Consider the following 26431-nt stretch of genomic DNA (forward strand, 5'->3'; position numbering starts at 1 on the left):
TCACCAGAGCCAGAAGATTCTTCATGAGGCTGTAGGTCGGTGCCCCGCAGACCGTGAGGAGGACCACTCTCCTTTTTGCAGCGCTTCCTTCTCCGTCCAGCTCGTTGGCTACAAAGTACCGGTCTAGCCGTTCGACAAAGGCTTCCCAGTCCTCGCCCACAGTTTGCTGCATCTTTGCGTTGGATTCGTATACTCGTCGCCAGTTGTTGTGTTCCTAACACAGATGAGGCTGCACACAGGGAGGTTAAAGTAACAGTGACCTCAGTCTTTATTAAGACACTCCAGAGTGAGGAGGAGGCCTTAGGGGCCGGCTTATATACAATGCTCCCAAGGGATGCTGGGAACCCTTGGGAGTTCAGGGGATGAGATCCCTGGTGGCGGAACATGGGAGTGCATGCTTTACAGATGCACAACAGGCTTGACAGAGCTAGGTCTTGGTCCAGTGGCAAGGGTTAACCAAGACGACTGGAGACCAGCTCTGCTGCACAGACCTAGAGCGCACACATATCGCAGTGTGGGCTGGCCCGTGCTGCTCCTGGGCCCCAAACTCGCGCCTCTTCTGGGCCCCGATCACGTCGCTCCACGATCTCTCGCCACTCCTGCGGCCTGATAGGCATCTCGCCAACAGGGAGAGAGGTGGGGTGATATATCCATCAGCTCTTCCTCGGAGCTGAGACAGAAGTTTCCAATTGGGGGGCGGGGGAGTGACGGTAGGTAATTTCAGGGAGGGGCTCAGAGGTTCCTTCAGTAGGTGGGAAGATTCATTTAAAACGCTGGTTTTAAACCATTTTTCGGGGGCTTGCAGTTGTCCCTTGGCCTCTCAACAGTCATTTTCATTGGGCAAAGCATTGGAAGCGGACACCTCCTAGCGGAAGACCAAAATTGCATCAGGGCTCTAAGCACATCTTTGGACCCAATTTAAATATTTTAATGAGGCTCCTGTCTGTTTCAGGGGTCGTGTCGAGGGTGGAATACTGGTCACCTAAATGAAAACTTGCATCGGGCAGACCTTGGGCGCAACGCCAGTGATGAGCAAAAGGGGCAATTTCCTACTCACTAACATCACACTGAAAAATGGGATGTTAGTGAGTAGGAAATTGCCCCTTTTGTCACCTACCAGGTCATGCCCATTGCTCCTAAAATGCCCTGTTCAAATCCCTTCAGTTTGGATTCCACCCTGCTCATAAGAAATAGGAGCAGGAATAGGCCATTTGGTCCCTCGAGCCATCTCCGCCATTTAGTAAGATCATGGCTGATCTGATCATGGACTCAGCTCCACCTCCCTACCCGCTCCACACAACCCTTTACTCCCTTTTTGCTCAAAAATCTATCTCCACCTTAAATACATTCAATGACCCAGCCTCCACAGCTCTCTGAGGCAGAGAATTCCATAGATTTAAAACCCTCAGAGAAAAAATTTCTCCTCATCTCAGTTTTAAATGGGCGGCCCCTTATTCTAACACTGTGTCCCCGAGTTTTAGTTTCCCCTCAAAGTGGAAATATCCTCTCTGCATCCACCTTGTCAAGCCCCCTCATTATCTTATAAGTTTCAATAAGATCACCTCTCATTCTTCTGAACTCCAATGTGTATAGGCCCAACCTACTCAACATATCCTCGTAAGTCAACCCCCTCATCCCCGGAATCAACCTCGTGAACCTTCTCTGAAAAGCCTCCAATGCAAGTATATCCTTCCTTAAATACAGAGATCAAAACTGTATGCAGTACTCTAGGTGTGGCCTCACCAATACCCTGTACAGTTGTAGCAGGACTTCTCTGCTTTTATACTCGATCCCCCTTGCTCCCTGCATTGATGCCATCCTGGCCACCACTTCGCTTGACCCCCATGACCAACTTCTGTGCTGTCAGACATCAAGTCACAGGTGAGTCAAAGTTCCTTCCTGCTAAACTGTGGCTAAAGATAATTGTTTTCATGTCCCGCAACAAACTCCACTTTTTTTTGCCACTGAAACAATTCCCCTCTCCTCCCCAGTCAGCTTTCTGGCTGGGCAAGCCATCAGTTTCCTGGTCATTCCAGTGTTGAGTTTCAATCCCCACATCCTATCCATCACCAAGTCATCTTCCTTCCACTTCAGCAATGTTACTTGCCTCTGCCCCTACCACATCTCTACCATCACTGAAACTCTTTTGTTGTCTCTGGACTTGATTTCTCCAATATCCTCTTTGCCAGTCTCCCATCCTCTTAAGTCCAACCTCTAGTGTCCTATCCTGCACTCAATTCCCGCTCGCCCATCACCCCACGCCCCTCCTGACCTACATTGGATTGCTGGCCCCCAACATATTGCATTTAAAATCTTGGTCCTCATCCTCAAATTCTTCCGTGGCTTCCCCGACTCTGCAGATTTCTTCAGCTTATATCCTCTTTTGCTTGGTGAAGCCACACCTGGAATACTGCGTGCAGTTTTGGTTTCCATTTTCCGAAAGGATATACTTGCTTTGGAGGCAGTTCAGAGAAGGTTCACTAGGTTGATTCCAGAGATGAGGGGGGTTGTCTTTTGAGGAAAGGTTGAGGAGGTTGGGCCTCTGCTCATTGGAATTCAGAAGAATGAGATCTTATCGAAATGTATAAGATTATGAGGACGCTTGACAAGGTGGATGGAGAGAGGATGTTTCCACTGATGGGGGAGACTAGAACTAGAGGGCACGATCTTAGAATAAGGGGCCGCCTGTTTAAAACAGAGATGAGGAGAAATCTCTTCTCTCAGAGGGCAGTAAATGTTTGGAATTCGCTGCCTCAGAGAGCTGTGGAAGCTGGGACGTTGAATAAATTTAAGACAAAAATAGACAGTTTCTTAATCGATAAGAGAATAAGGGGTTATGGGAACGGGCGGGGAAGTGGAGCTGAGTCCATGATCAGATCAGCCATGATCTTATTGAATGGCGGAGCAGGCTCGAGGGGCCTTATGGCCTACTCCTGCTTCTATTTCTTATGTTCTTATGTTCCTTTGGTCCGCCGACTTTGGCCTTGGTGCATATCCCACCATTGATGGCAGCACCTTCAGCCACCTTGGCCCTACTATCTGGACCACTCCTTAAACCCTGCTGCCTTTCCAGTTCTCCGCCATTCAAAACATTTTTTCAACTAAGCTTTCCTAACATCATGGCTCAGCACCCATTCCTTTCACCTATTCTTTTCTTATCTCCTCTCTGGGATCTTTTCTACTTTAAAGGTTTCATATAACTGTAAGTTACGTGTTGTAAGGAAACTGTTTTTGTATCCCCTTTACTAAGTATAGTACTCGCTATTTTTGTATTATATAATTGTAAAGTATGAGACAATCATCCTTTAAGCTATGTTTTGCTCACAGATTCCTCGGAAAATTATTCCACTGGCTCTACAGAAAGAACTTCTCCACACCCACCTTACTAATTCTTTTCATTACGTTAAAAACTTGATCATTTTTCCCCCAATGAGGACACATTTAACTCCATAACCTCTTTTTCTAGTACATTCAACTTGAAAATTTTAATTCTGTGAGCTTTAACTTGCACAATGACTATCCCATGGCCTTTAAATTGATTTTTGGAACTCCAGGTATACACTATGTCCAATTTACTCTAATTGACTTTTTAAAAATTCATTCCTGGGATGTGGGCAAGGCCTGACATTTATTGCCCATCCCTAATAGCCCTTGAGAAGATGGTGGTGAGCTGCCTTCTTGAACCGCTGCAGTCTACAGTGCTGCTAGGAAGGGAATTCCAGAATTTTGACCCAGCGACGATGAAGGAACGGCGATATACTTCCAAGTCAGGATGGTGTGTGACTTGGAGGGGAACTCGGAGGTGATGGTGCTCCCATGCTCCTGCAGCCCTTGTTCTTCTAGGTGGTAGAGGTCATGTGTTTGGGAGGAGCTGCAGAAGATGCCTTGATTTACAAGCATCTTGTAAATATACACTGCAGCCACGGTGCGCTTGTGGTAGAGGGAGTGAATGCTTAAGGTGGTGGGTAGCATGCCGATCAAGCGGGCTGCTTTGTCCTGGATAGTGTCCAGCCTCTTGAGTGTTGTTGGAGCTGCACTTATCCAGACAAGTGGAGATAATTCCATCACACTCCTGAGTTGTGCCTTTTAGATGATGGAAAGGCTTTGGGGAGTCAGGATGTGAGTCACTCACTGCAGAATACCCAGCCTCGGACCTGCTCTTGTAGCCATAGTATTTATGTGGCTGGTCCTGTTAAGTTTCTGGTCAATGGTGACCCCCCAGGATGTTGATGGTGGGGGATTCCGGAATGGTAATTCCGTTGAGCGTCAAGGGGCAGTGGTTAGACTCTCGCTTGTTGGAGATGGTCATTGCCTGGTACTTGTATTGCGTGAATGTTACTTGCCACTTATCAGCCCAAGCCTGAATATCGTCCAAGTCTTGCAGCATGTGGGCATGGACTGCTTTATTATCTGAGGAGTTGTGAATGGCACTGAGCACTGTGCAGTCATCAGTGAACATCCCCACTTCTGACTTTATGATGGAGGATAGGTTATTGATGAAGCAGCTGAAGTTGGTTGGGCCTAGGACACTGTCCTGAGGAACTCCTGCTGGGCTGGGATGATTGACCTCCAACAACCATAACCATCTTCCTTTGTGCTAGGTATGACTCCAGCCAGTGGAGAGTTTTCCCTCTGATTCTCATTGACTTCAGTTTTACTAGGGCTCCTTGATGCCACACTCGGTCAAATGCTGCCTTGATGTCGAGGGTAGTCACTCTCACCTCACCTCTGGAATTCAGTTCTTTTGGATCAAGGCTGAAATGAGGTCTGGAGCTATCATCAATAATACAAGATCTGCTAGGGTGAAGATAGATTCACAGACTCACTTCTTTGGATTTACTGTCTTGCCTCTTGCAAATAGACGCAAATTGTTTTATTTACAACAAACAGCAATATCCTTTTCACTCTAGTTCTATATTCCAAGGATCATGCCAATAACATGTTTTAAAAGACTGGATTCATATTCACTGTCTGCTGGTATTCATATACTGCTCAGCATAATAAGCTTTCTGAAATTACCAAGACTATGGGCTCAAGTTTCGGCCTGAGTTGCTCCTTTTTTTTGGAGCAACTAGTTTAGAATGGAGCATCCTAGAAATTGCAATTCTCGGCATTTAGTTTGCTCCAGTTCTAGTGAGTTAGAACAGTTTCATTTTAAAACAGTTTTTTTTTCAAAAGGGGGCGTGTCCTACCACTTACGCCTGATTTGCAAGTTTAGGCAGCGAAAACTTACTCCAAACTAACTTAGAATGGAGTAAGTGTAGATTTTTGTACGCTCAGAAAAACCTTGCCTACACTTATAAATCAGGCGTAGGGAACGAGAGATAGCGGTGGGGTAAGGGAGGTTTACAAACATTAAACATTTCACTTTTACAAATAAAGAGCCATCATCAATAATAAATGATAACTAAATCAATAAATCAACAAATAAATCAATCAAAAAAAATAAAAAAATAATAAAAAAATCAATCAATAAATAAAAAATGAAGTTTCTACTCACCTACTGCAGCACCGGGAGCCCTCCAACAGCGTGCTGGGACAGGCCCCCCCAGTGTCTCTCTCTCTGCCTCTGTCAGTGTCTCTCTCTCTGTCTCTGTCAGTGTCTCTCTCTCTGTCTCTGTGTTTCTGACAGCGAGGGATGCGGGGAGAGGGGTGGGGGGGGAGGGAGGGCATGGAGGAGGAGGGAGAGGGGGAGGAGGGGGGAGAGGAGGGGGAGGGAGGGGATGGAGGGAGAGGACGGGGAGGAGGAAGGGAGAGGAGGGGGGAGAGGAGAGGGGAGGGAGGGGGGAGAGAAGGGCAGAGGGAGGAGGGGAGGGGGTTGAGATGGGGGGAGGGAGGGGCGAGGGAGGGGCGAGGGAGGGGGGAGGGAGGGGCAAGGAGGGGGGAGGGAGGGGTGAGGAAGGGGTGAGGGAGGGGCGAGGGAGGGGAGAAGGGGGGAGAGGATGGGGAGAGGAGGGGGGAGAGGGTGGGAGAAAGGGGGGAGGAGGGGGGAGGAAGGGGGAAAGGAGAGAGGAGGGGGGAGGGAGGAATGAGAGGTGGAGGGAGGGAGAAGGGGGGGAGAGGAGGTGGGGGAGAGAAGGGGGGAGGGGGGAGAGGAGGGGGAGGCTGAACGGGAGGGGGGTGAGCTGAACGGGAGGGTGGGAGGGAGGAGCAGGAGCTGAATGGAAGGGGGGGGGAGCGGGAGCTGAATGGGGGGGGGCGGCGGGGTGCTGAACGGGAGGGGGGGGTGGGGGGATGCTGAACAGGAGGGAGGGAGGGAGGGAGGCCCAAGTCCGATCTTCGTCCGGGGAGCCCATTCAGCCAGGGCTAGGGTCGGGCCCCTCCCACGCAGCCTCGGGGGCAAGGAGCTACTGCACATGTGTGCACACTCTAGCGCGCATGTGCAGAGGTCCCGGCACTGTTTTCAGCACCGGGACCTAGCTCCGCCCCCGACCCCTTGTGCTGCACCACGCCGAGCACGAAGACGTCCTGAGGAGCTCGCAGAATTGCAAGGTAAGTTTTTGGCGCCCTTTTTATTCCAGAAAATCGCCGCACTTTACAGAGGGCGGAAACTTGGGCCCTAAATCTCTAGTTCTAACCTAATTTCTTAAATGCTTCGATGAATTCCATCTGGGTCTGGGAGTTTTACAAACCTCCAGGTTTTTTTTAACGACTATTTTCATTGATTTCCTTTTGGATGCATCTCCCATTGCTTTAGTTCCCTGTTTCTGAATACTTCATCACAAAAAGAAAGTAGACCTCGGACATACTTTGATCTCACTTCTCCTTAAAAAGTGTATTATAAAAGTTGGATCAATAATTGTTCTTCATTTCCCGTCAGCCATAACTTGCTTTTCTAATTTTCTCTTTTCACCCTTCACTGTAGTTTTATTCTTTCTTCACAAGCAAAATTGTAATCAATTATTTGCATAATTAACTTGTGACTTTAAACCATTCGATTTTACCCGGTTTGTTCTTGCTGATTCACTTGCCACAAGCAGAGCCTCTGCAGCGACTAGAGCACAGATGAGGTTTTTGTGCACTGTGGTTCGATCGGATTTTGGGACGCTGAAACAAAGAAAGACTTGCATTTATATAACGCCTTTCATGACCACCGGATGTCTCAAAGCGCTTTACAGCCAATGAAGTATTTTTGGAGTGTAGTCACTATTGTAATGTAGGAAACGCGGCAGCCAATTTGCGCACAGCAAGCTCCCACAAACAACAATGTGATAATGACCAGATAATCTGTTTTTAGTGATGCTGATTGAGGGATAAATATTGGCTAGGACACCAGGGATAACTGCCCTGCTCTTCTTCGAAATATTCTTTGAGATCACATGGCTCCAGTTGGGGTGGAGTGTAGATGTTTTTAATATAAGGGGTGTTGCAGTGGACTGGTTGGGCTGGGTGCTCTTTGCCTTTCCGTCATTGTTCATGGGTTTGTATGTAACCTTCAGGGCTGCTGACCAAGGGCTGTGCGGCTCTTTGTCGGCCGGCGCAGACACGATGGGCCGAGATGGCCTCCTTCTGCGCTGTAAATTTCTATGTTTCTATGTTTCTAGTGCCACGGGATCTTTTACATCCACCTGAGAGAGCAGACGGACCTCGGTTTAACATCCCATCTGAAAGATGGCACCTCTGACAGTGCAGCACTCCCTCAGTACTGCACTGGAGTGTCAGCCTAGATTTATGTGCTCAAGTCTCTGGAGTGGGACTTGAACCCACAACCTCCAGACTCAGAGGCGAGTGTTCTACCCGCTGAGCCACAGCTGACACTAAGACAAATATTGATATGTAACTGAATATAAAAGCAGGTTTTTAAGTAAATGAAATGACAGCTTTATATGCAGCGCAGGATATGAATATATCTTGTCATTGCTTACATCATCCCTGGGCTTTCCAATTAACTGTAAATAGATGTCAGACTACATTCTCTTTCAGGACTGGGTGACACTGTCCTTTCACTTGTGGTAACCAGATCGATGAGACAGAATTCGCCTCTCTGCTTGAGCAACAGTCCAACACACAATTGCTCTGTGGGAGTCTCAGCCCAGTTCCCAGCAGCTATAGCTCAGAGCTGCTACGATTAAATATAACTGGCAACCTCATTGGGAAAAGTACGTATCCCATTTTCCAGCATTGTTACACCTCATCGTCATCATCATAGGCAGTCCCTGACACAACACACATAAAAATCCCCACCCAAAAACCCCCCAAAAACTCTGGTGGGGAAATTTATCTGAGCTGGTCTTGCTCCGCCTGCATTATTTTGCCTGAAGCGCAGTGGGAACTCCGTTTCGGGGGCAGCCGGGAGGTATTTCCTGGCCTACGTTCTTTTAATTGCTCTCGACTTTAGCCAGAGGTCTTCTGCTAATGTGCTCACCAGCCATTGATTCCCAATGGACAAGGAAATCGCGGGCTGGTGAATGCACAAGCAGAAAACGCTGGTCCCATACAGCTTGAATGCTGCGTTAAATGTCAAATGTGGACAATAAAAAGTGGATACCTGAGTAAAAATGCATGCAACTTGCTGAAACACGAATACTTGAAGAATACATGCTTTATCAGAATATAAGGAAGGAGAATACTAACCCCACCACTGAGAATAGAATCAGTGTGACCACCAAGGCACAGAGAGAGAGAGTGCAGCCGATCAGTGTCAATTTCATAAGGACAGCCTCCTCATGAGGGCTTCTCTAGAAATAGAAATAAATTGTAAAATTGTGTTTTTTTTGATCATTTAAAAATACTGTAGCAGCTTAAATGATAATAATGATTATCAATCAATCATAGGCGGTCCTTCAAAGCGAGGATGACTTGCTACCATGTCAAAAAAAACAATGAAGGACCCGAACAACATCCTGAAGGATGGAAGATGCCTGTGCTTGGATTTTTTTAGCGTGTGGTGGCCGTTGCAGACCAGCCACCGCTCGGGCTTGACAGAGCTAGGTCTTGGTCCAGTGGCAAGACTTACCCAAGATGACTGGAGACCAACTCTGCTGCACAGACCTAGTGTGCACACATATCGCAGTGTGGGCTGGCCCGTGCTGTCCCTGAGATGAGTACCAGAGTAATTCCCACGTTAGGGCTTGGACCTAGCAGATGGAATAAAATGGTCACGCAACCTCTGCAGAGGTCATAGAAGTTGCAACTTGTGGAAGTCCGTACAGAGGAGGGGGCAGGTTAGATACATATGAAAATGATGGGCATGAAAAAGCAGCTGCTCCATCAAGCCTGCAACACATTCTGATGATGCCTTTTGCATAATGTCCGGAAACATCCTACACCTCCCTCCACGCCCCCACCCTCCCCCACCCCCTTCCCCGCAGCCATGTAGTCTCCACGTAGTAGAGCTGGTCTCCAGTCATCTTGGATAACCCTTGCCACTGGACCAAGACCTAGCTCTGTCAAGCCCGTGTGGTGGCTGGTGTGCAACAGCCACCTCACATTAAAAAAATCCACGCACAGGCATCTTCCACCCTTCAACATGTATTTCGGGATCTGGAATATTAGGTCCTTCATTGAAACACCTGTGAACTCATCCCTTCTTGGCGTGGAAGCAAGTCATCCTCGCTTCGAGGGACTGCCTATGATGATGATGATGATGATGTAGAAGGGGAAACCCAGGGCCAATAAGTGGGGAAAAAATCTGGAAAATTCTTCTCCCACCCTCTCAGGAGATCAGAACCAGCCCAGGACATCACATTGGCAACGCATATGTTAGCTATTAATAAGTTTGCCTTTTATATGAGGCGATCTCTGGTCCAGCCAAGAACAGGTCCAGCCCTGAGATGTGTGAACTGCCATCAATGATGGGAGATGCACCAAGGCCAAAGTCAACAGACCAATGGAAGCAAAAGAGGACATAAGGCTGAAAAGATTGCGGGGTCGGGGGAAGCCATGGAAGGACTTGAGGATGAGGACCGAGATAGAAACTGTGGGGAGCAACTAACCTCTACTCTGTTCCGTCCCATGAAGGCACAAGTGATGTCAGGGCAGAACGAGTGTGAGACCACAGGCGTGAACCCAAGTGATTTCAGTCCACGGGGTAGCATATCTGAGGCTTCAGTGCATCATCATCATCATCATAGGCAGTCCCTCGGAATCAAGGAAGACTTGCTTCCACTCTTAGCATGTTCTTAGGTGGCTGTACAGTCCAATACGAGAACCGCAGTCTCTGCCACAGGTGGGACAGATAGTCGTTGAGGGTAAGGGAGGGTGGGACAGATTTGCCGCACGCTCCTGCGCTTTATTTCTGCATGCTCTCGGCGACGAGACTCGAGGAGCTCAGCGCCCTCCCGGATGCACTTCCTCCACTTAGGGCGGTCTTTGGCCAGGGACTCCCAGGTGTCAGTGGGGATGTTGCACTTTATCAGGGAGGCTTTGAGGGTGTCCTTGTAATGTTTCCTCTGCCCACCTTTGGCTCGTTAGCCGTGAGGGAGCTCAGAGTAGAGCGCTTGCTTTGGGAGTCTCGTGTCTGACATGCGAACTATGTGGCCTGCCCAGCGGAGCTGATCAAGTGGGGTCAGTGCTTCAATGCTGGGGATGTTGGCCTGTACGAGGACGCTAATGTTCGCACTGTGCTGCTACATCACTAAGTGCTTGTTACTATTAATGTTTGAATTAAGCTGTATCCTTTAACCAGATATACCAGATAATTTCCCCCAGCTCTGACCTTTTTTGGGGGGAAACCTGGCTACTACGGCGTCAGGTTTTCCTGGCATTTACAATGTAGCTACAAACTGGGTTCACCTACAACACAGCGGAACTTGGTTCGGAATGGATGTCAAAGCTTACATTAGTGAGTAAACTATTAAAATGATCATACTTGTTACACTAAGATTTTTTTTCTCTGCACATGTACAAGATTTTATTAATTTGTGATTTTACCTTCACTTCATAAAGTTGGAAAAGCAGAGCAAAATTTGTAGTGTGACTGCAGAAACAGGCTGTTGATTCAAGCTCTGACTCCACGACTCTGCAGCCATCTGTGGACCAGCTTCCACCTTCTTCTGGCCTGTTATTGTACAATTCAATACGTTGATCGCACGCGTTCAAGAGTATTTTTTTAAAACATTTTAACCATTTTCTATTAAAACTTTTTTTTTTTTAAAAAGAGTGCTCACAGCATTATTGATTATGTGTGTGGTTTTTTAAAAAACCCCAACGCTGTTTTAATTCTTCATTCTGAAACAATTCACAAATGGTAATCTGGGTCTCGGCCCATCGTTTGCTCCTTTTGTACATTCTGATTTGACAATGTTCAACTACAGCCTTCCCTATATTCACTCGGTTGATTCCGGAGCTGAGGGGGTTGACTTCTGAAGATAAGTTGAGCAGGTTGGGCCTCTACTCATTGGAATTCAGAAGAATGAGAAGTGATGTTATTGAAACATATAAAATAATGAGGGGAAAGTAAAACTAGGGGACATAGTCTCAGAATAAGGGGCCGCCCATTCAAAACTGAGATGAGGAGGAATTTTTTTCTCTCAGGGGGTTGTAACTCTGTGGGATTCTCTTCCCAAGAGAGCTGTGGAGGTCATGAATATATTTAAGGCGGAGATGGGCAGATTTTTGAGCGATAAGGGAGTAAAGGGTTACGGGGAGCGGGCAGGGAAGTGGAGCTGAGTCCATGATCAGATCAGCCATGATCGTATTAAATGGTGGAACTGGCTCAAGGGGCCAAATGGCCGACTCCTGCTCCTATTTCTTATGTTCTTATATTCTTATGAACCAATGACTACTTAATTGTTGTTCATTGATACAGATTGAATCCACCATGGTGTGTAAATCTGGTATAGGTTACAGAGGTCTAAGTATAAATGCAACAACTTGCATCCGCACCTTCAAAGAGAACAGTTGAGCTAATGGTTCAGGTGGAGACCCTCCATCAGAGCTCTTGGTAAGTCTTCAATGACGGGCCATGCTGCATGTTTCCGGTATTCGGGGTGGAAATTGGTTATGGCCCGTTTTCACATATAATCCCCAGCCGTGAGGCCCGAGGCCGACCCAAAAATAGTCCTTGGGCCCCATTAACATTTGTAGCGCAAACTGCCGGAACCTGGCAGGCAGCTCCTGCATTTTACGGTGATGAATTTCAGGCTGCTTGCCACGTCTCCTGCCTCCTAACATTTTTTTTTAAATGTAAACGTACCAGCCCGTGGCGGCCGCTGAAATATCCTGAGCTGAGCAGGCCCGGCAGCTGCTCTGCTTAACCCCGATTGGAAGGGGGCCAAAAACTGGAATTCGGCTCCTCGTTTGCATTGTGCAAGGGACCCAATACTTGCTTCGGGTGGCCAACTGAGACGCCTGCAAAGCCGCCTTTATTAAGATGGCGGCACCCATAAATGCAGGCGCAAGTCAGACGCAGGACAATATATAGAAACATAGAAAATAGGTGCAGGAGTAGGCCATTCGGCCCTTCGAGCCTGCACCACCATTCAATAAGATCATGGTTGATCATTCACCTCAGTACCCCATTCCTGCTTTCTCTCCATACCCCTTGATCCCTTTAGCCGTAAGGGCCACATCTAACTCCCTTTTGAATATATCTAACGAACTGGCCTCAACAACTTTCTGTGGTAGAGAATTCCACAGGTTCACAATTCTCTGAGTGAAGAAGTTTCTCCTCATCTCGGTCCTAAATGGCTTACCCCCTTATCCTTAGACTATTTCCCCTGGTTCTGGACTTCCCCACATCGGGAACATTCTTCCTGTCTCTAACCTGTTCAATCCCGTCAGAATTTTATATGTTTCTATGAGATCCCCTCTCATTCTTCTAAACTCCAGTGAATATATGCCCCAAAATTGATCATTTTTAAATTGCAATTAATGTAATGTGTTCGCTACCATAGGTTTTGTTCCTATCATTAATAATTAACACATTGATTCTTCATGTGCTGTTGAACACGGAACACTCACCTCAGACTAAAATTCCAGAAGGCACAGACGGAATCAACAACAAGAGCAGGAACAGTCTATAGGGGAAAAATAAACTTAATTGAGTATTGGACGCTCCATACCTGATCGAAAAGCGGCATCATCTCGGCAAAGCTCGCGAGGTACAACTGCCGCTTACGCTCTCCTCAGCCTCAGGATTCCCCTATCATTTATATAGATGCCTGCTTCCTCAAAATTAAGCCAAGTAGATATAATAGCATTTGGTGGAACATACCATGCGGGGGGCAGGGGGGGGGGGGGAATTGGACGTGGGCCGGGACACAGAACAGGCAGAGCGTATAACGGGCGACCAATATGATACCATTTGTTTTACATTCCTGCCCGCGTCCAATTCCATCGCCAAAATCTTTGTACGTCCATGGAGTTTTGGTGAACTTTTTGCTCCCCCCCGCCCCACTCCCCACTCTCTATTGCCGATCCCGTCCTACAAAGTTACCTCAATGCCATAGGATACAACTGGATACCTTGGGGCTGAAATTACCCTCCGACCGAAAGGGGGCGCACACATGGATTTTGAAGATCTTTCTCCGTCCCAATCCATGGGGTGGAGAGTGGAGCGAAATTCAGCTCTTTAAATTTGATGTTTCTTCTGTGCTGTGTTCGGGGTGGACATCGGTCGGTGCCCTTAGCGCTGCGCTGACACGTCCCTCCGCTTCAGTTAAAGGGGAGGGCCACTGCGAACTGTGCAGTTAGTTTAGTTTGACCCACTGGGCCATCAGGGAGGATTTCAGCTCGGTCTGCGGCCCGATACCCAAGAGGGGGCGCGCCAGGCTGCCTGTTGGAGACCCTGCTGAACCCGCGGGCACCACTGTCGGGCTGACGCGTAGTGCTGCCATGTAGGAGGGTCACTTGCCTTCATTAAAGGGAAGGGCCCAAGCTGCCAACTCTGCAGTGAGGAGACGGGAGAGGGGGTGATGTGCCAACAGCCCGACACTCAAGCAGAGTGCGGGCTAACCAATCACGGCGCGGGCCCCACGGTCGAAGCGCCAATGGGCGCAGACGAAAGTCGGCAGATTATTTTTACAATGGCCGCCGCCTTCCCTTTAAGTATCGCCCCGTGCGCGGTCGCTGTCATCGCCCGGCGCAGCTTCAGACTGCTGCGCACGGTGATCGCCGGCACAGCCGAGCGGGTCGCTACGGGTTACCGCCGCCACTAAACTCCCGCGGAATTCAGCGGGAGTCGTTAGCGGCGCCGTGCCGGGGTGAAAAGTCGCACAAATTAACCCCAATTTCTAGCCCATTATGGTTAAGGTTTCTTTTTAGGCTTGAACTGCAAACTCAAAGTAAACCATTACAAAAGCAAAACACTGCGGATGCTGGAAATCGGAAATAAAAACAGAAAATGCTGGAAATAATCAACGGGTCAGGCAACATCTGTGGAAAGAGAAACAGAGTTAACGTTTCAGGTCGATGACCTTTCATCAGAACTGGCGAAAGGTCATCGACCTGAAAAGTTAACTCTGTTTCTGTCTCCATAGATACCGCCTGACCGGCTGAGTATTTCCAGCATTTCTGTTTTTATTTCAAACAACACCAATTCTTGGTGAGTAGAACATCCGGGTACATGACTGTAATTTTGGAGGATGAACAAATGAGGATGAAAAAATAAAGAAAAAGATTTGCATTTGTATAGCACCTGAGCACATCTTTCAAAAACCTCTTAAAGGGCTTCAGATACTTTGAATTGTAATAATAGCTGTTAGGTAGGCAAACATGGCAGCCGTTTTGCACACACCAAAATTCCACAAACAGCAGTTATGTTGTGATTGAGAGGAATGTTTGGAGGAACACTGGAAGAACTCCCTGCTTTTCTTCAAATAACGGGCTCAATTTTCCCCCGGTCATTTGCGCCGTTTTTTTGGCGCCGCTGCTTTTTTTGGCGCAAGTTTCTAAATTAAAGTTTCCCCAAGGAATCTGCATCAGCGTAACTGAGTTAGTTACAACTTTTTTAGGTTCGCTTTTTTTTGACGTTATGGGGGGGGGTTATCTCATGTCTGCGCCAGTTTTTATCGTTTTTCAAAGTTTGCCCCCAAGAAATGTCTCCTCGGTCGGCGTATCTGGCCACTCCCGAAAAACCTTCAGAAGCAGCGCACATTGAAAAATCGACACAGAAAGACACCATTGTTTATCATCGAAGTTTTGGAGGGAGATAAGAACACTTTAAATTGTCTTGGTTAGCCCTTGCCACCGGACCAAGACCTAGCTCTGTCAAGCCCGTGTGGTGGCTGGTGTGCAATGGCCACCACACGTTAAAAAAATCCACGCACAGGCATCTTCCACCCTTCGGGATGTAGTTCAGGTCCTTCATTGAAACACCTGTGAACTCATCCTTTTTCGGCGTGGAAGCAAGTCATCCTCGTTTCGAGGGAGCGCCTATGATGATGATAATGATGAAATATCCATAAAAGATTACATTTTTTCACCTTACAACGGAGTAGATGGAAGTTTGATGGAATTCTGAACTTTTAATTTTTTTATAACTCACATGCCATCACCGAACGTCTTCAAACAGGGCTGGAGGGTCAGAGCGTTGGCCGGCAGAATCGGCCCCGCGCCTGGACACAGGGGCTCGGCTGCAAAACAAGCCTGGGGGGCCGGGGGGGGGGAGGAGGTGGCGATCGGAAGACTGCACTAAGCATCAAATGAGCCTGGGGGTGTTTACGGAGGGGGGGGCGGGGCGGTGGAAGGTGCTGTTGAACACGGTCGGAACAAATCACAAGACAGCAATGAGCCCGGGCGGGGGGTCTTCCCGATCACTGCACTGGCTCAGATCTGGGTGTGGTCCATACAGGCCTTGGGGAGAGAGAACAAAGAACATGTCCTGCCTTCCTGCCATTTTGAGCTCCTTGCAAAGGTAAAATTTAAGCATTGGGGCAATACTGACAATGCCATACCTTGTGCGAGCCTTCTGCATCATGGTGCTGCAGAAGGAGACAATTGATTCGATGTCATCATGTGAGGAACCTCAGAGCCCATAGGGTGCTGGGCAGGAGGCCTTACCCACCTCGGGTATATCGAGACAGGCATCCGTACCTGCACCTGAGTGATGCAGACTGTGTGAGAAGGCTGCGTTTCCGCAAAGAAGTTGTAACCGAGATCTTTGCGTTAATAAAAGCAGACCTGCAACCTAGAAGCGTCAGGAGGAATGCTTTGTCAGTTGAAGTGAAGGTTACAGCTGCACTTTCAGTCTATGCATCCGGATCACTCCAAGCTACAACTGGGGATGTGTGCGCCATTTCTTAACATGCAACACATGTCTGCATTCGGCAGGTGACTGCTGCATTATATACGCGGAGGAGTGACTATATATAGTTCCCCATGACCGCCCAGGCAATGCGTGACAGGGCTGTGGGCTTCTCCAGGATTGCTGGCTTCCCAAAGGTACAGGGCTGCATTGATTGTACCCACATCGCCTTGCAAGCACCTTTGGAGGATTCCGAGATGTACAGGAACAGAAAAGGCTTCCACTCCATTAATGTGCAGCTCGTGTGTGACGACATGCATCGCATCATATCAGTCGATGCAAGATATCGTGGGAGCATCCATGATGAGTTCATCCTTCGCGAAAGCGCTATATCTGCCATGTTTCAGCAGCAGCCAGAAGGGCAGAGCTGCCTACTGGGAAACAAAGGGTACGGCCTCGCCACCTGGCTCATATCCCAAATGGGAACTGACCGGGAATACGACATGTCGCACATTGCGACGCGCAGCATCATAGAGAGGACCACTGGCACCTTGAAACAGCGTTTCCGATGCCTGGACCATTCCGAAGGCTACTTGCAATACTCCCCTGAGATTGTCGGTCAGTTCACTGTTGTGTGCTGCATGCTGCATAACTTAGCCATCATGAGACAGCAGCAGTTGGTAGTAGAAGACCCACCTGCGGTGAGAGTGGCTGATGATGATGAGGAAGATGCAGATGACGAGCAAGAGGAGGAGGATGAAGACGAGGAAGTCATGCAACTACCTGAACCCAGAGCACGATAGCGGAGGAGGGCGGGCCGTCATGCTCCTTTAACGATTGCTCGGGCCTTGTGCCGGCAGCTCATCCGTGAACGCTTTGCTGCCTGAAGGCTCGGCGACAAATATTCCACATGAACCATGTTTACTGTTTGGACCTGTTCCGTAATGTCGTGTTGTGTTAATGGAACAATTGATGGAAATGATTCTTGTTTACTTCAAAAGTTGTGTAAATAATGGAACAAATAATGTAAATGATTCAGTTATAATTTAAAATATATTTTATTCAAAAGTTTAACACACATTTGTACTTAACTTAAATAAAAAATATTCTTGCATCAAACTTGAAAGTTTTCAGTTAAGATCACTTACAAACTTTAATGTAAAGTCCTGTCCCCTCAGTACAGATTCATACGAGGCATGTAGTGAAGTCAAGGTCACTCTGGACCTGCACCTTTTATTTCACAGCTCTGGAATGCTGCACTTGCCTGAGACCTGTCCTTATATACCTGTCTCTTGCAAGTGCACCCCTGGTGATAAGGTATGCTGCTGGTTACAGGTCATATCTTATTACAGTTATGTATAGCATGTTGGGATACAGTTATATATAATAATGTAAGATACATGACATCACCCTTCCCCAAGGTCTTATTGTCTTTATAAGTTCAGTCTCTCAGGTGGTCTACGCTCTCGCGTGGAGCGTCTGAGTTGTGGTTCAGTTGTTTGCCTTGGTGTCTGTTTTTCTTTGGGTGTGGTTGCTGGTATCTCGCCTGGGCTGTCTGTTTCGATTGGTGTGATTGTTGTTGACTCGCCTGGGCTGTCTGTTGGGATTGCCCTTTCCTCAGGTTGTTCCCTCTGTCTGTCCACCAGATTTGGCACAGTTGCTGTTTTTCTTTCGAGGAACATGTTGACTTGTAACTTGTATCTCCTTCTTGAATGCCTCCCACTGCTCTGACACTGATTTCCCTTCAATGAGTTGTTTCACGTCCACTTTTTCTATTCATCGAATCATGGAATCACAGAAATTTACAGCATAGGAGGCCATTTCTGCCCGTCGCGTTTGTACATTCCAATAAAGAGCTATCTAGCCGAATCCCACTTTCTACCTCTTGATCTACAGCCCTGTAGATTATGACACTTCAGATACACATCCAAATATTTTCGAAATGTGGTGACCGTTTTTGCACCTACCACCCTTTCAGGCAGTGCGATCGAGGACAATCCCCCTCTCACGCCCCCTCCAACAATCTGCACCACCATAATCTGGGTGAAGAAATTTCCTCTCACTCCCCACTAAACCACCTACCAATTACTTTAAAGCTATACCTCGAAAGCTATAGCTCTGCCTCTGGTTCCGCAGTGCTGTTGGTAAATCTGCTTTTGACTTGGTCTACATGCCTCCGGCAGGTTTTGCCATTGTCCATTTGTACTACCAGTAGCCTGTTTCCTTCCTTGCCCGTTACTGTCCCTGCAAGCCATTTGGGATCCCTGCCATAGTTTAGTACAAACACTTTGTCCCCTATCTCATTCCATCTCCCCCTCGAACTTCTGTCATGGTACTCAGTCAGCTTACGGCGCTTTGCCTCAACGATTTCGTGCATGTCTGGGAGGATTAATGAGAGCCTTGTTTTTAAAGTCCTTTTCATCAACAGTTGCGCGGGGGGGATCCCAGTCAGTGAGTGCGGACGAGATCTGAATGCCAACAGCAGTCGCGACAGATGACCCTGCAGTGTGGGACCTTAGATTTTAAGCATGCCTTGTTTAATGATTTGCACTGCTCTCTCCACCTGGCCGTTGGAGGCCGGCTTGAACGGTGCCGTCTTGACGTGATTTATGCCGTGGTCAATAATAAACTCTTGGAATTCTGCGCTGGTGAAGCATGGACCATTGTCACTGACTAATATGTCAGGGATTCAGGGCGTTGCAAACATGGTTGCGAGGCTCTCCACAGTGGTGGAGGTTGTGCTCGAGTTTAAAATGGTGCATTCGATCCACTTTGAAAATGCATCTACAACTACGAGGAACATTTTGTCCATGAATGGGCCCGCATAGTCTACGTGCACCCGCGACCACGGTTTGGTAGGCCAGGGCTTGGGGCTCAGTGGAGCCTCCCTGGGGGCATTGCTGAGTTGGGCACAAATGGTGCACCTTCGGAAGCAGAGCTCCAAGTCCGCGTCAATACCAGGCCACCAGACATGGGATCTGGCTATGGCCTTCATGAAAACGATCCCCGGGTGCTCGTGGTGGAGCTCCCGGCAAATGCCTCTCTGCCTCGCAGAGGCATGACTACTCGGCTGCCCCACATCAGGCAGTCTGCTTGTAGTGATAGCTCATGCATGCGTCTGTGAAAGGGTTTTAATTCCTCGCGAGCCTCTACCCAGTCACCGGTTAGGACACATCTTTTTACTAAGGATAACGTGGGGTCGCTGGCCGTCCAGGCTCTGATTTGGCGAGCCGTCATGGGTGAACCTGTGGACTCAAAGGCATTGATTGCCATGACTATCTCACAGTCCTGTTAGTCAGACCCTTCCGTGGTCACCAGGGGTAGCCTGCTGAGCACGTCGGCACAGTTGTCTGTACCTGGTCTGTGCCTTATGGTATAGTCGTAGGATGCCAGCATGAGTGTCCACCGTTGAATTCGCGCCGAGGCGTTGCCGTTTATTGCCTTGCTCTCGGATAGGAGGGACGTGAGGGGCTTGTGGTCGGTTTCTAACGCGAACTTGGCCCCGAAAAGGTATTGGTGCATCTTTTTGACACCGTACACGCACGCGAGCTCCTCCTTCTCTACCATTCCGTACCCGCGCTCCGCCCGTGAAAGTGACCTGGAGGCATAAGCTATGGGTTGTAATTTGCCCGCACTATTGACATGTTGCAAAACGCACCCGACCCCATACGCTGACGCATCACATGTGAGAACTAGCTTTTTACCTGGGTCAAAGAAAGTCAAAACACTGTTGGAACACAGAAGGTTGCGTGCCTTATTGAAGGCGCGTTCCTGGGCGACCCCCAAAACCAATCACACCCCTTCCTGAGTAGCACATGGAGAGGCTCCAGCAGAGTGCTTAAGTTCTGCATAAAGTTCCCAAAGTAATTGAGTAGCCCGAGAAAGGCCGGCAGTTCTGAGACATTCCGGGGCCTGGGTGCCAGGCGAATTGCTTCTGTTTTGGACTCTGTTGGGCGGATTCCATCAGCGGCAATCCTTCTGCCCAAAAATTCAACCTCGAGTGCGAGAAACAGGCACTTGGATTTCTTGACTCGTAGGCCTACCCGATCCAACCGCTTTAGTACTTCCTCCAAATTACGGAGATGGGAATCGGTGTCCCTGCCCGTGATAAGTATGTCGTCTTGAAATACAACCGTCCCCGGGATGGACTTGAGCAGACTCTCCATGTTGCGCTGGAATATGGCAGCTGCCGACCTGATGCCGAATGGGCATCGATTGTACATGAAAAAGCCTTGATGTGTGTTGATGGTGATGAGTAGCTTAGACTTGTCGGTCAATTCTTGCGTCATATACGCAGATGTGAGGTCTAATTTTGAGAAAAGTTTACCTCCAGCCAATGTGGCAAATAAGTCCTCTGCTCTGGGCAGCGGGTACTGGTCCTGTAGGGAGACTCTGTTTATGGTCGATTTGTAGTCCCCACAGATTCGTACGGATCCATCAGGCTTCATGACTGGGACAATGGGACTTGCCCAGTCGCTAAATTCCACGGATGATATAATGCCTTTCTGCAGAAGCCTGTCTAGTTCGTGTTCAATCTTTTCCCTCATCACATAGGGTACAGCTCTGGCCTTGTGATGGACCGGTCTAGCATCCTGTGTGATGTAGATTTTGACTTTGGCCCCTTTGAAAGTGCCCACACCTGGCTGAAAGAAATGTTCAAATCGCTTTATTACTGTTGAGCAGGAGATCCGTTCCTCTAATGACATGGCATGGACATCATCCCATTTCCAGTTTAGTTTTGCCAGCCAGCTTCTCCCCAGCAGTGCTGGGGGGTCTCCGGGAACAATCCACAGGGGAAGTCGGTTCACTGTCCCTTTGTGTGTGACAGAGAGCATGGCGCTGCTGAGGACTGGTACGATTTCTTTGGTATAGGTCCTTAGTTTGGTGTCGACCCTTGTGAGTTTTGGTCTATCTCTTTTATGCGGCCACAGTTGTTCAAATTGTTGAGCGCCCATGAGATATTGACTCGCTCCTGTATCCAGCTCCATGTTGACAGATATCCCATTGAGTAGGACCCTCATCATTATAGGAGGCATCCTGTCGTAGGAGCAGCGGCCATTGATCATGTTGACCCGCTGTACATCGGTGTCCCGGGTACTGTCCCCACCATCTTCTGGTCCGCTTTCCGACCCATCTGATTCGTATACCAGCCGAGCTGCCATTTTTTTGCACTTGCGGGCCAAATGCCCTGTATATTCATAGTTTCTGCAAACAGCCTGCTGAAATCGACATCCCCTTGACGAGTGCCCACGCCCACACCTCCAGCACAGACTGCTTGCAAAGAATGAGCTGCGTCTGGCTGATCTCGCTTGAGCTTCTCTCAGTTTGTGGTTTGATTGCTCTCATTGTGGGTTGATGAGGTGTGAACGGCCGTTCCTGTGGCCCTTGATGGTTTCTGTTGCCACTGCTTGCTGTCGAAAGCCTGTTCTGCCGGTTTTGTCTGTGTGTGGGGGTAGCAGCTTTTCTAATGCTGTGAACTCCTTGTTCCATTATTTCGTTAGTTGTCGTACCTGCATTGAAAATCAACCTCGTTTCTTCTTCCCCTACCAAGAATGTCTGTGCAACCAGTGCTGCTGCCTCGAAGGTCAGGTTCTTGGTCTCTATGAGCTTTCGGAATATGCCTGCGTGGTCTATTCCTTCAATGAAAAAGTCTCTCAGCATTTCTCTCCTCAGTTCATCGGAGAACTCACATAAACTAGCCAACTTCCGAAGTTCCGCCATGAAGTCGGGTATGCTCTGGCCCACACAGCGTCTGTAGTTGTAGAACCTGTGTCTGGCCATGTGTAGGCTGCTCGCTGGCTTCAAGTGGTCTCTTACCAGTGTGCTCAATTCTTCAAACGACTTGCTTGCTGGTTTCTCAGGTGCCAACAGATCCTTCATTAAAGCGTATGTTTTCAAGCCACAGCTGGTCAAGAGATGGGCTCTTCTCCTGTCTGCCTTATCGTCGCCCAACCAGTCTTTGGTTACAAAGCTTTGCTGGAGCCTTTCTGTAAAGTCCTCCCAATTGTCTCCCGCATTGTACTTTTCATCTGATCCATTGTTCGCCATTCTGTGGATTCTGTAATCCCGTAACTCGTCGCCATTGTAAAGTCCTGTCCCCTCAGTACAGATTCACACGAGGCATGTAGTGAAGTCAAGGTCACTCTGGACCTGCACCTTTTATTTCACAGCTCTGGAATGCTGCACTTGCCTGAGACCTGTCCTTATATACCTGTCCCTTGCAAGTGCACCCTGGTGGTAAGGTATGCTGGTGGTTACAGGTCATATCTTATTACAGTCATGTATACCATGTTGGGATACAGTTATATATAATAATGTAAGATACATGACATTTAAGGTCACTTAAAAGCTCTAAGATCACTTAATAACTTTAAACTTGTAAATTTACCTAACTTACAAAAAACTTTTAATTTGAGAACAGTTATAACAGTAACAACAATAATAATAATAACAGCAGCAGCAAAGAAAGGCTGCACCCATCTCTCCTCCATCTTATTCTAAGACTGCCCGCTGCTCTTGGTCTTGGTGACTCCAGCACCCCTGCCCACAGGCGGTGGCACAGTGTTTCTGGGGTTCGTACCAAGCTTATTCTTTCTAAAATCTTGGGTAATGCGCACCTGGTGAGGGTGGGGGTGGGGGGTGCGCGGGGAAGGCGGGGGTGCAGGCAGCAATGTGGAGGGCCCAAGCGGTAATGTGGAAGGCCCGGCTTGGGCCTCTTCAGCGGCTGGTCTGGGGATTGGAGTGGGAGTGGCAGTTGATTCTGTCAATGGACACGGGGTCTGGGCATGTTCCCTTATTGCAGCAGCTAACTCCAACATGCCCCTCCCTCATGTGTCCTGACAGTGTCCCAACTACCTATGACATTCCCTCCCTCATGTTCACTGACATGGTTTCAGCTGACTGAGATATTCCCTCACTCATGGTCCCGAACATCGTTCCCATTTTTCACGAGATTACTGTTACTTCTCCCGACGGTCCCGCTACCTCATCACCCACCCCATTAATGGTGACCAGGAGTAATTGCATAAGGTCAGTGCTCTCCGCATTCATTGCCATCATCTGAACCACATCGGTTAGATCCTGCACCTCAGGAGAGTGCGGTCAAGCTCTCCTTCCCCTCCTCACCCTGGGTGTGGCTCGCTACATCCCAGTGGGACCCGCAGCCTCGGACGGTGGGGCCCTGGGTGTGCCTTGCTGCACCCCGCCACTTGGACCCGTAGCCTGGGATGGGGGGGGGGGGCCTGGGTGTGCCTCACTGCACCCCACCACTGGGATCCGCAGTCTCGGACGGTGGGAAACCGTAGAATGTCCCACCAACACTCAAACCACTAGTCAGAGAAGGGACTAGCAACTCAATGGGTGACATCTCCTTCAAAGTACAAGAGATGGGGCTTCATCCATCCCCTCCACCTCTCCCTATGCTCTTGGTCTGGAAGGTGGGATTGGAAGATGTTCTCCTCTTCAGGCCTATCCTCATCTGAATATTCTTCTGCAGCGTCAGGGTTGGCCTCAGGTTCTGCAAAATATAACAGAACAGACAAATGGTTAGCAGCAGAGGAAGGGGCAGGGTGGGTGGTATGAGTAGGCTCACACAGCGCAGGCAGCAGGCTGATTTGAAGGACCACGATGAATGATAGCACATTGCCTCAACCGAAGCGTAGCTGACGGAGACATCCCCATGAACTGAAGCACGGCTAGCCCACGCAGTACTTAACATTTAGCAAAGCCAGGCTGGAATGTGCAGGACTTACCCTCTCCCTCGAGTGTGGGCCCAGCTTGTGCAGTGGTGGTTGCTTTTCTCCAGGCAGGACCCATCAAAGCAGCGACCCTATCTTCCAAGGGTGTCAGTGGTTGCAGATTTGCCGGGCCTCCTCCTGTTCGCGTTCTTTCCCTTTTGTTGTGTGCCACCTTCCTCTGCAAAGATGAAAGTACAATTTTTTTTAGAGAGGGTGTCTTTCTGCTGGGTGGGACATATACAGCTGGTCACATTTACATTACAATTGCAATTGCATTGAATAAATGAAAATATTACTTACACTAACTACTTGACCAAGATCCTGACACTTCTTTTTGCACTGGCCTCCAGATCTCGGGGTGGTCACCATTGCACAGTAATCTTCTGCAAGTTGGTTCCAGCATTGCTTCATTTCTTTGGGTGGAACTTTTATGTGAACTCTGCTGGTGTCCAACTCCTGCCATCTGTTCTCAATCACAGTAACCAGTGCCTCCACTTAATCCTGTAAGAAATTCTTGGTCCTTGCACTGCGTTGCATCTTGTATTGCAGCTCCGATTTTTTCAATGTTCTCACACAGCACTCAACGTTCTCACACACAACTGGCTCTTTAAAATGGCTCTTTAGAATGATAGCACATTGCATCAACCGAAGCGTAGCTGACGGAGACATCCCCGTGAACCGAAGCATGGCTAGCCCACGCAGTACTTAACATTTAGCAAAGCCAGATTGGAATGTGCAGGACTTACCCTCTCCCTCGAGTGTGGACCCAGCTTGTGCAGTGGTGGTTGCTTTTCTCCAGGCAGGACCCAGCAAAACAGCAACCCTCTCTTCCAAGGGTGTCAGTGGTTGCAGATTTGCTGGGCCTCCTCCTGTTCGAGTTGCAGACCGGGAGCTGTACCGCGCATGGGCGCCCATTGGAATCATGTCAAAAACGTAAAAAAATTTTCTGCGCATGCGCAGAAGGCGCAGCATAATTTTTTCGGCGCAGACAGCAAGCTCCACCCCCAGAGGCAACTGGACAGGCTGCGTGCCGCTAATTTTGAAAAATACAACGAGGGAAACTTGGCACAAATATTTTTGGAGTATTTCTGGCCTAGAAAAACAGGCGTAACTCTGGCAATACGCCAAAAAACAGCTTTGGGCAAAATTGAGCCCAATGTCATGGGTTCTTCAATAGTCTTGTGAACTATTGTAACAGGCAGATTGGAATAGTCAGGGAGAGCCTCAGTTTAAATACGTCTCATCGGATGGACGACAGTGTGACACTCCCTCAATACCATACTAGAGTTCCAAGATTATGAACTCAAATCTTGTCGTGGGGCTTCAACCAACAACTTCCTAAGTCAGAGGCAACAGTGTTACTAACAGAGCTAAGCTGACAAAACAGGTGCACTTTACCAGTTAAAAATGAATACATGTTACTTTATTTGCTTAGTTAACTTCAATACAATGACAGCAGTCAGATACAAGCTCTTACCTTTACTCTGTGTAGCAGTCTATACTGTGTAGGTGTGCTGACTGGCAGACCCCCTTGAAAGACAGTTGATGAAATAATTGCTGATGCAACCTGTGTACCTACATGTCTGTGAATAGCATAAAAAAACATGAAAAAGGACTCAAAGCACATATAGTTTTGAAGGTTAAAGTATCTAAAATCTTCATCAAAAAACATGGTAACTTTCTCAATACTATATGCACTGTAAAACATTAAAAAGTTGATATCATTTTTTTTAATTATTTACGGATTTAATTCTAAATACATGGAATGGTGAAGAAAAAGGCTTTGCATTTGTTATACACCCTGGCTAATCAACAAAAATGTCATATATGCAGACTACAGATATACTCTGTGTAGTCACTGTATAGTTGCATAAGATGAAGACTTGTTTACCTGATGTACAATCAATAAGGTTTACACTGTGTATATACTATGCTGGCACCAATAGAGGGTGCAACCGGTGGAGACCGGGGTTTCCTGCCCTGGTGATAGGGGCTGTATAAAAGGGGAGCCACCATGCGGCTGCCTCACTCTGGAGTTATGAGTAAAGGACCATGGTCACTGCAGTTTGAGTACAACACATTGCCTCGTGGAGTCACTCACAGGTATATTACAGACACGATAAAACCATCACCATGCTCGAGTCTGAGTAAAGTACAGTAAAGTGTTGCTGACAATAAGAGAAAAAGAAACCTCGGACAGATTACTATGGGGATGCCAGACTGCGCAAGAAAGCAAAGTCACATGATACAAGAGAAAATATCTTTTAGGAGTAGACATCTTTAGTGATTCCCAATTTTAATGTCCTGATTCACTCAAGACATGTAATGGACATCAAATAAGATTTTTTTTAAACACAAAAAATACTGTATTTTTTGTTTATGCAAAGACAGGCACTGATATATATATATAAATTTCACTGATAGCAGCAGTATTTGGACATAGAGTGACCACTCTATACTAACTGTCCCTGCTCTAATTATAGCTACACTGGAGGCTCAGAATTACTGTTGGCAATATTAGCAGCAAACATGAAATGTGTTCTTATGTCATGTTCTTGTCCACCATTTC

At 48.0% G+C, this 26431-nt stretch overlaps 1 protein-coding gene across 1 annotated transcript in view; it reads right to left on the bottom strand.

Annotated features, from left to right (window-relative positions):
* adgrd2 (adhesion G protein-coupled receptor D2) overlaps positions 1-26431 on the bottom strand; it is a 301296-nt gene that overhangs the window by 228478 nt on the left and 46387 nt on the right. The window contains exons 11-15 of the mRNA XM_070863395.1: positions 25340-25445; positions 12904-12959; positions 10873-10999; positions 8575-8678; positions 6945-7047 (exon numbers count right to left, since the gene is read on the bottom strand). Coding sequence (XP_070719496.1) covers positions 6945-7047; positions 8575-8678; positions 10873-10999; positions 12904-12959; positions 25340-25445 — 496 coding nt within the window. The remainder of the gene's footprint in view (positions 1-6944; positions 7048-8574; positions 8679-10872; positions 11000-12903; positions 12960-25339; positions 25446-26431) is intronic.

This window comes from Pristiophorus japonicus, chromosome 20, assembly GCF_044704955.1.
Source record: "Pristiophorus japonicus isolate sPriJap1 chromosome 20, sPriJap1.hap1, whole genome shotgun sequence".
NCBI classification, from domain to species: Eukaryota; Metazoa; Chordata; class Chondrichthyes; family Pristiophoridae; genus Pristiophorus; species Pristiophorus japonicus.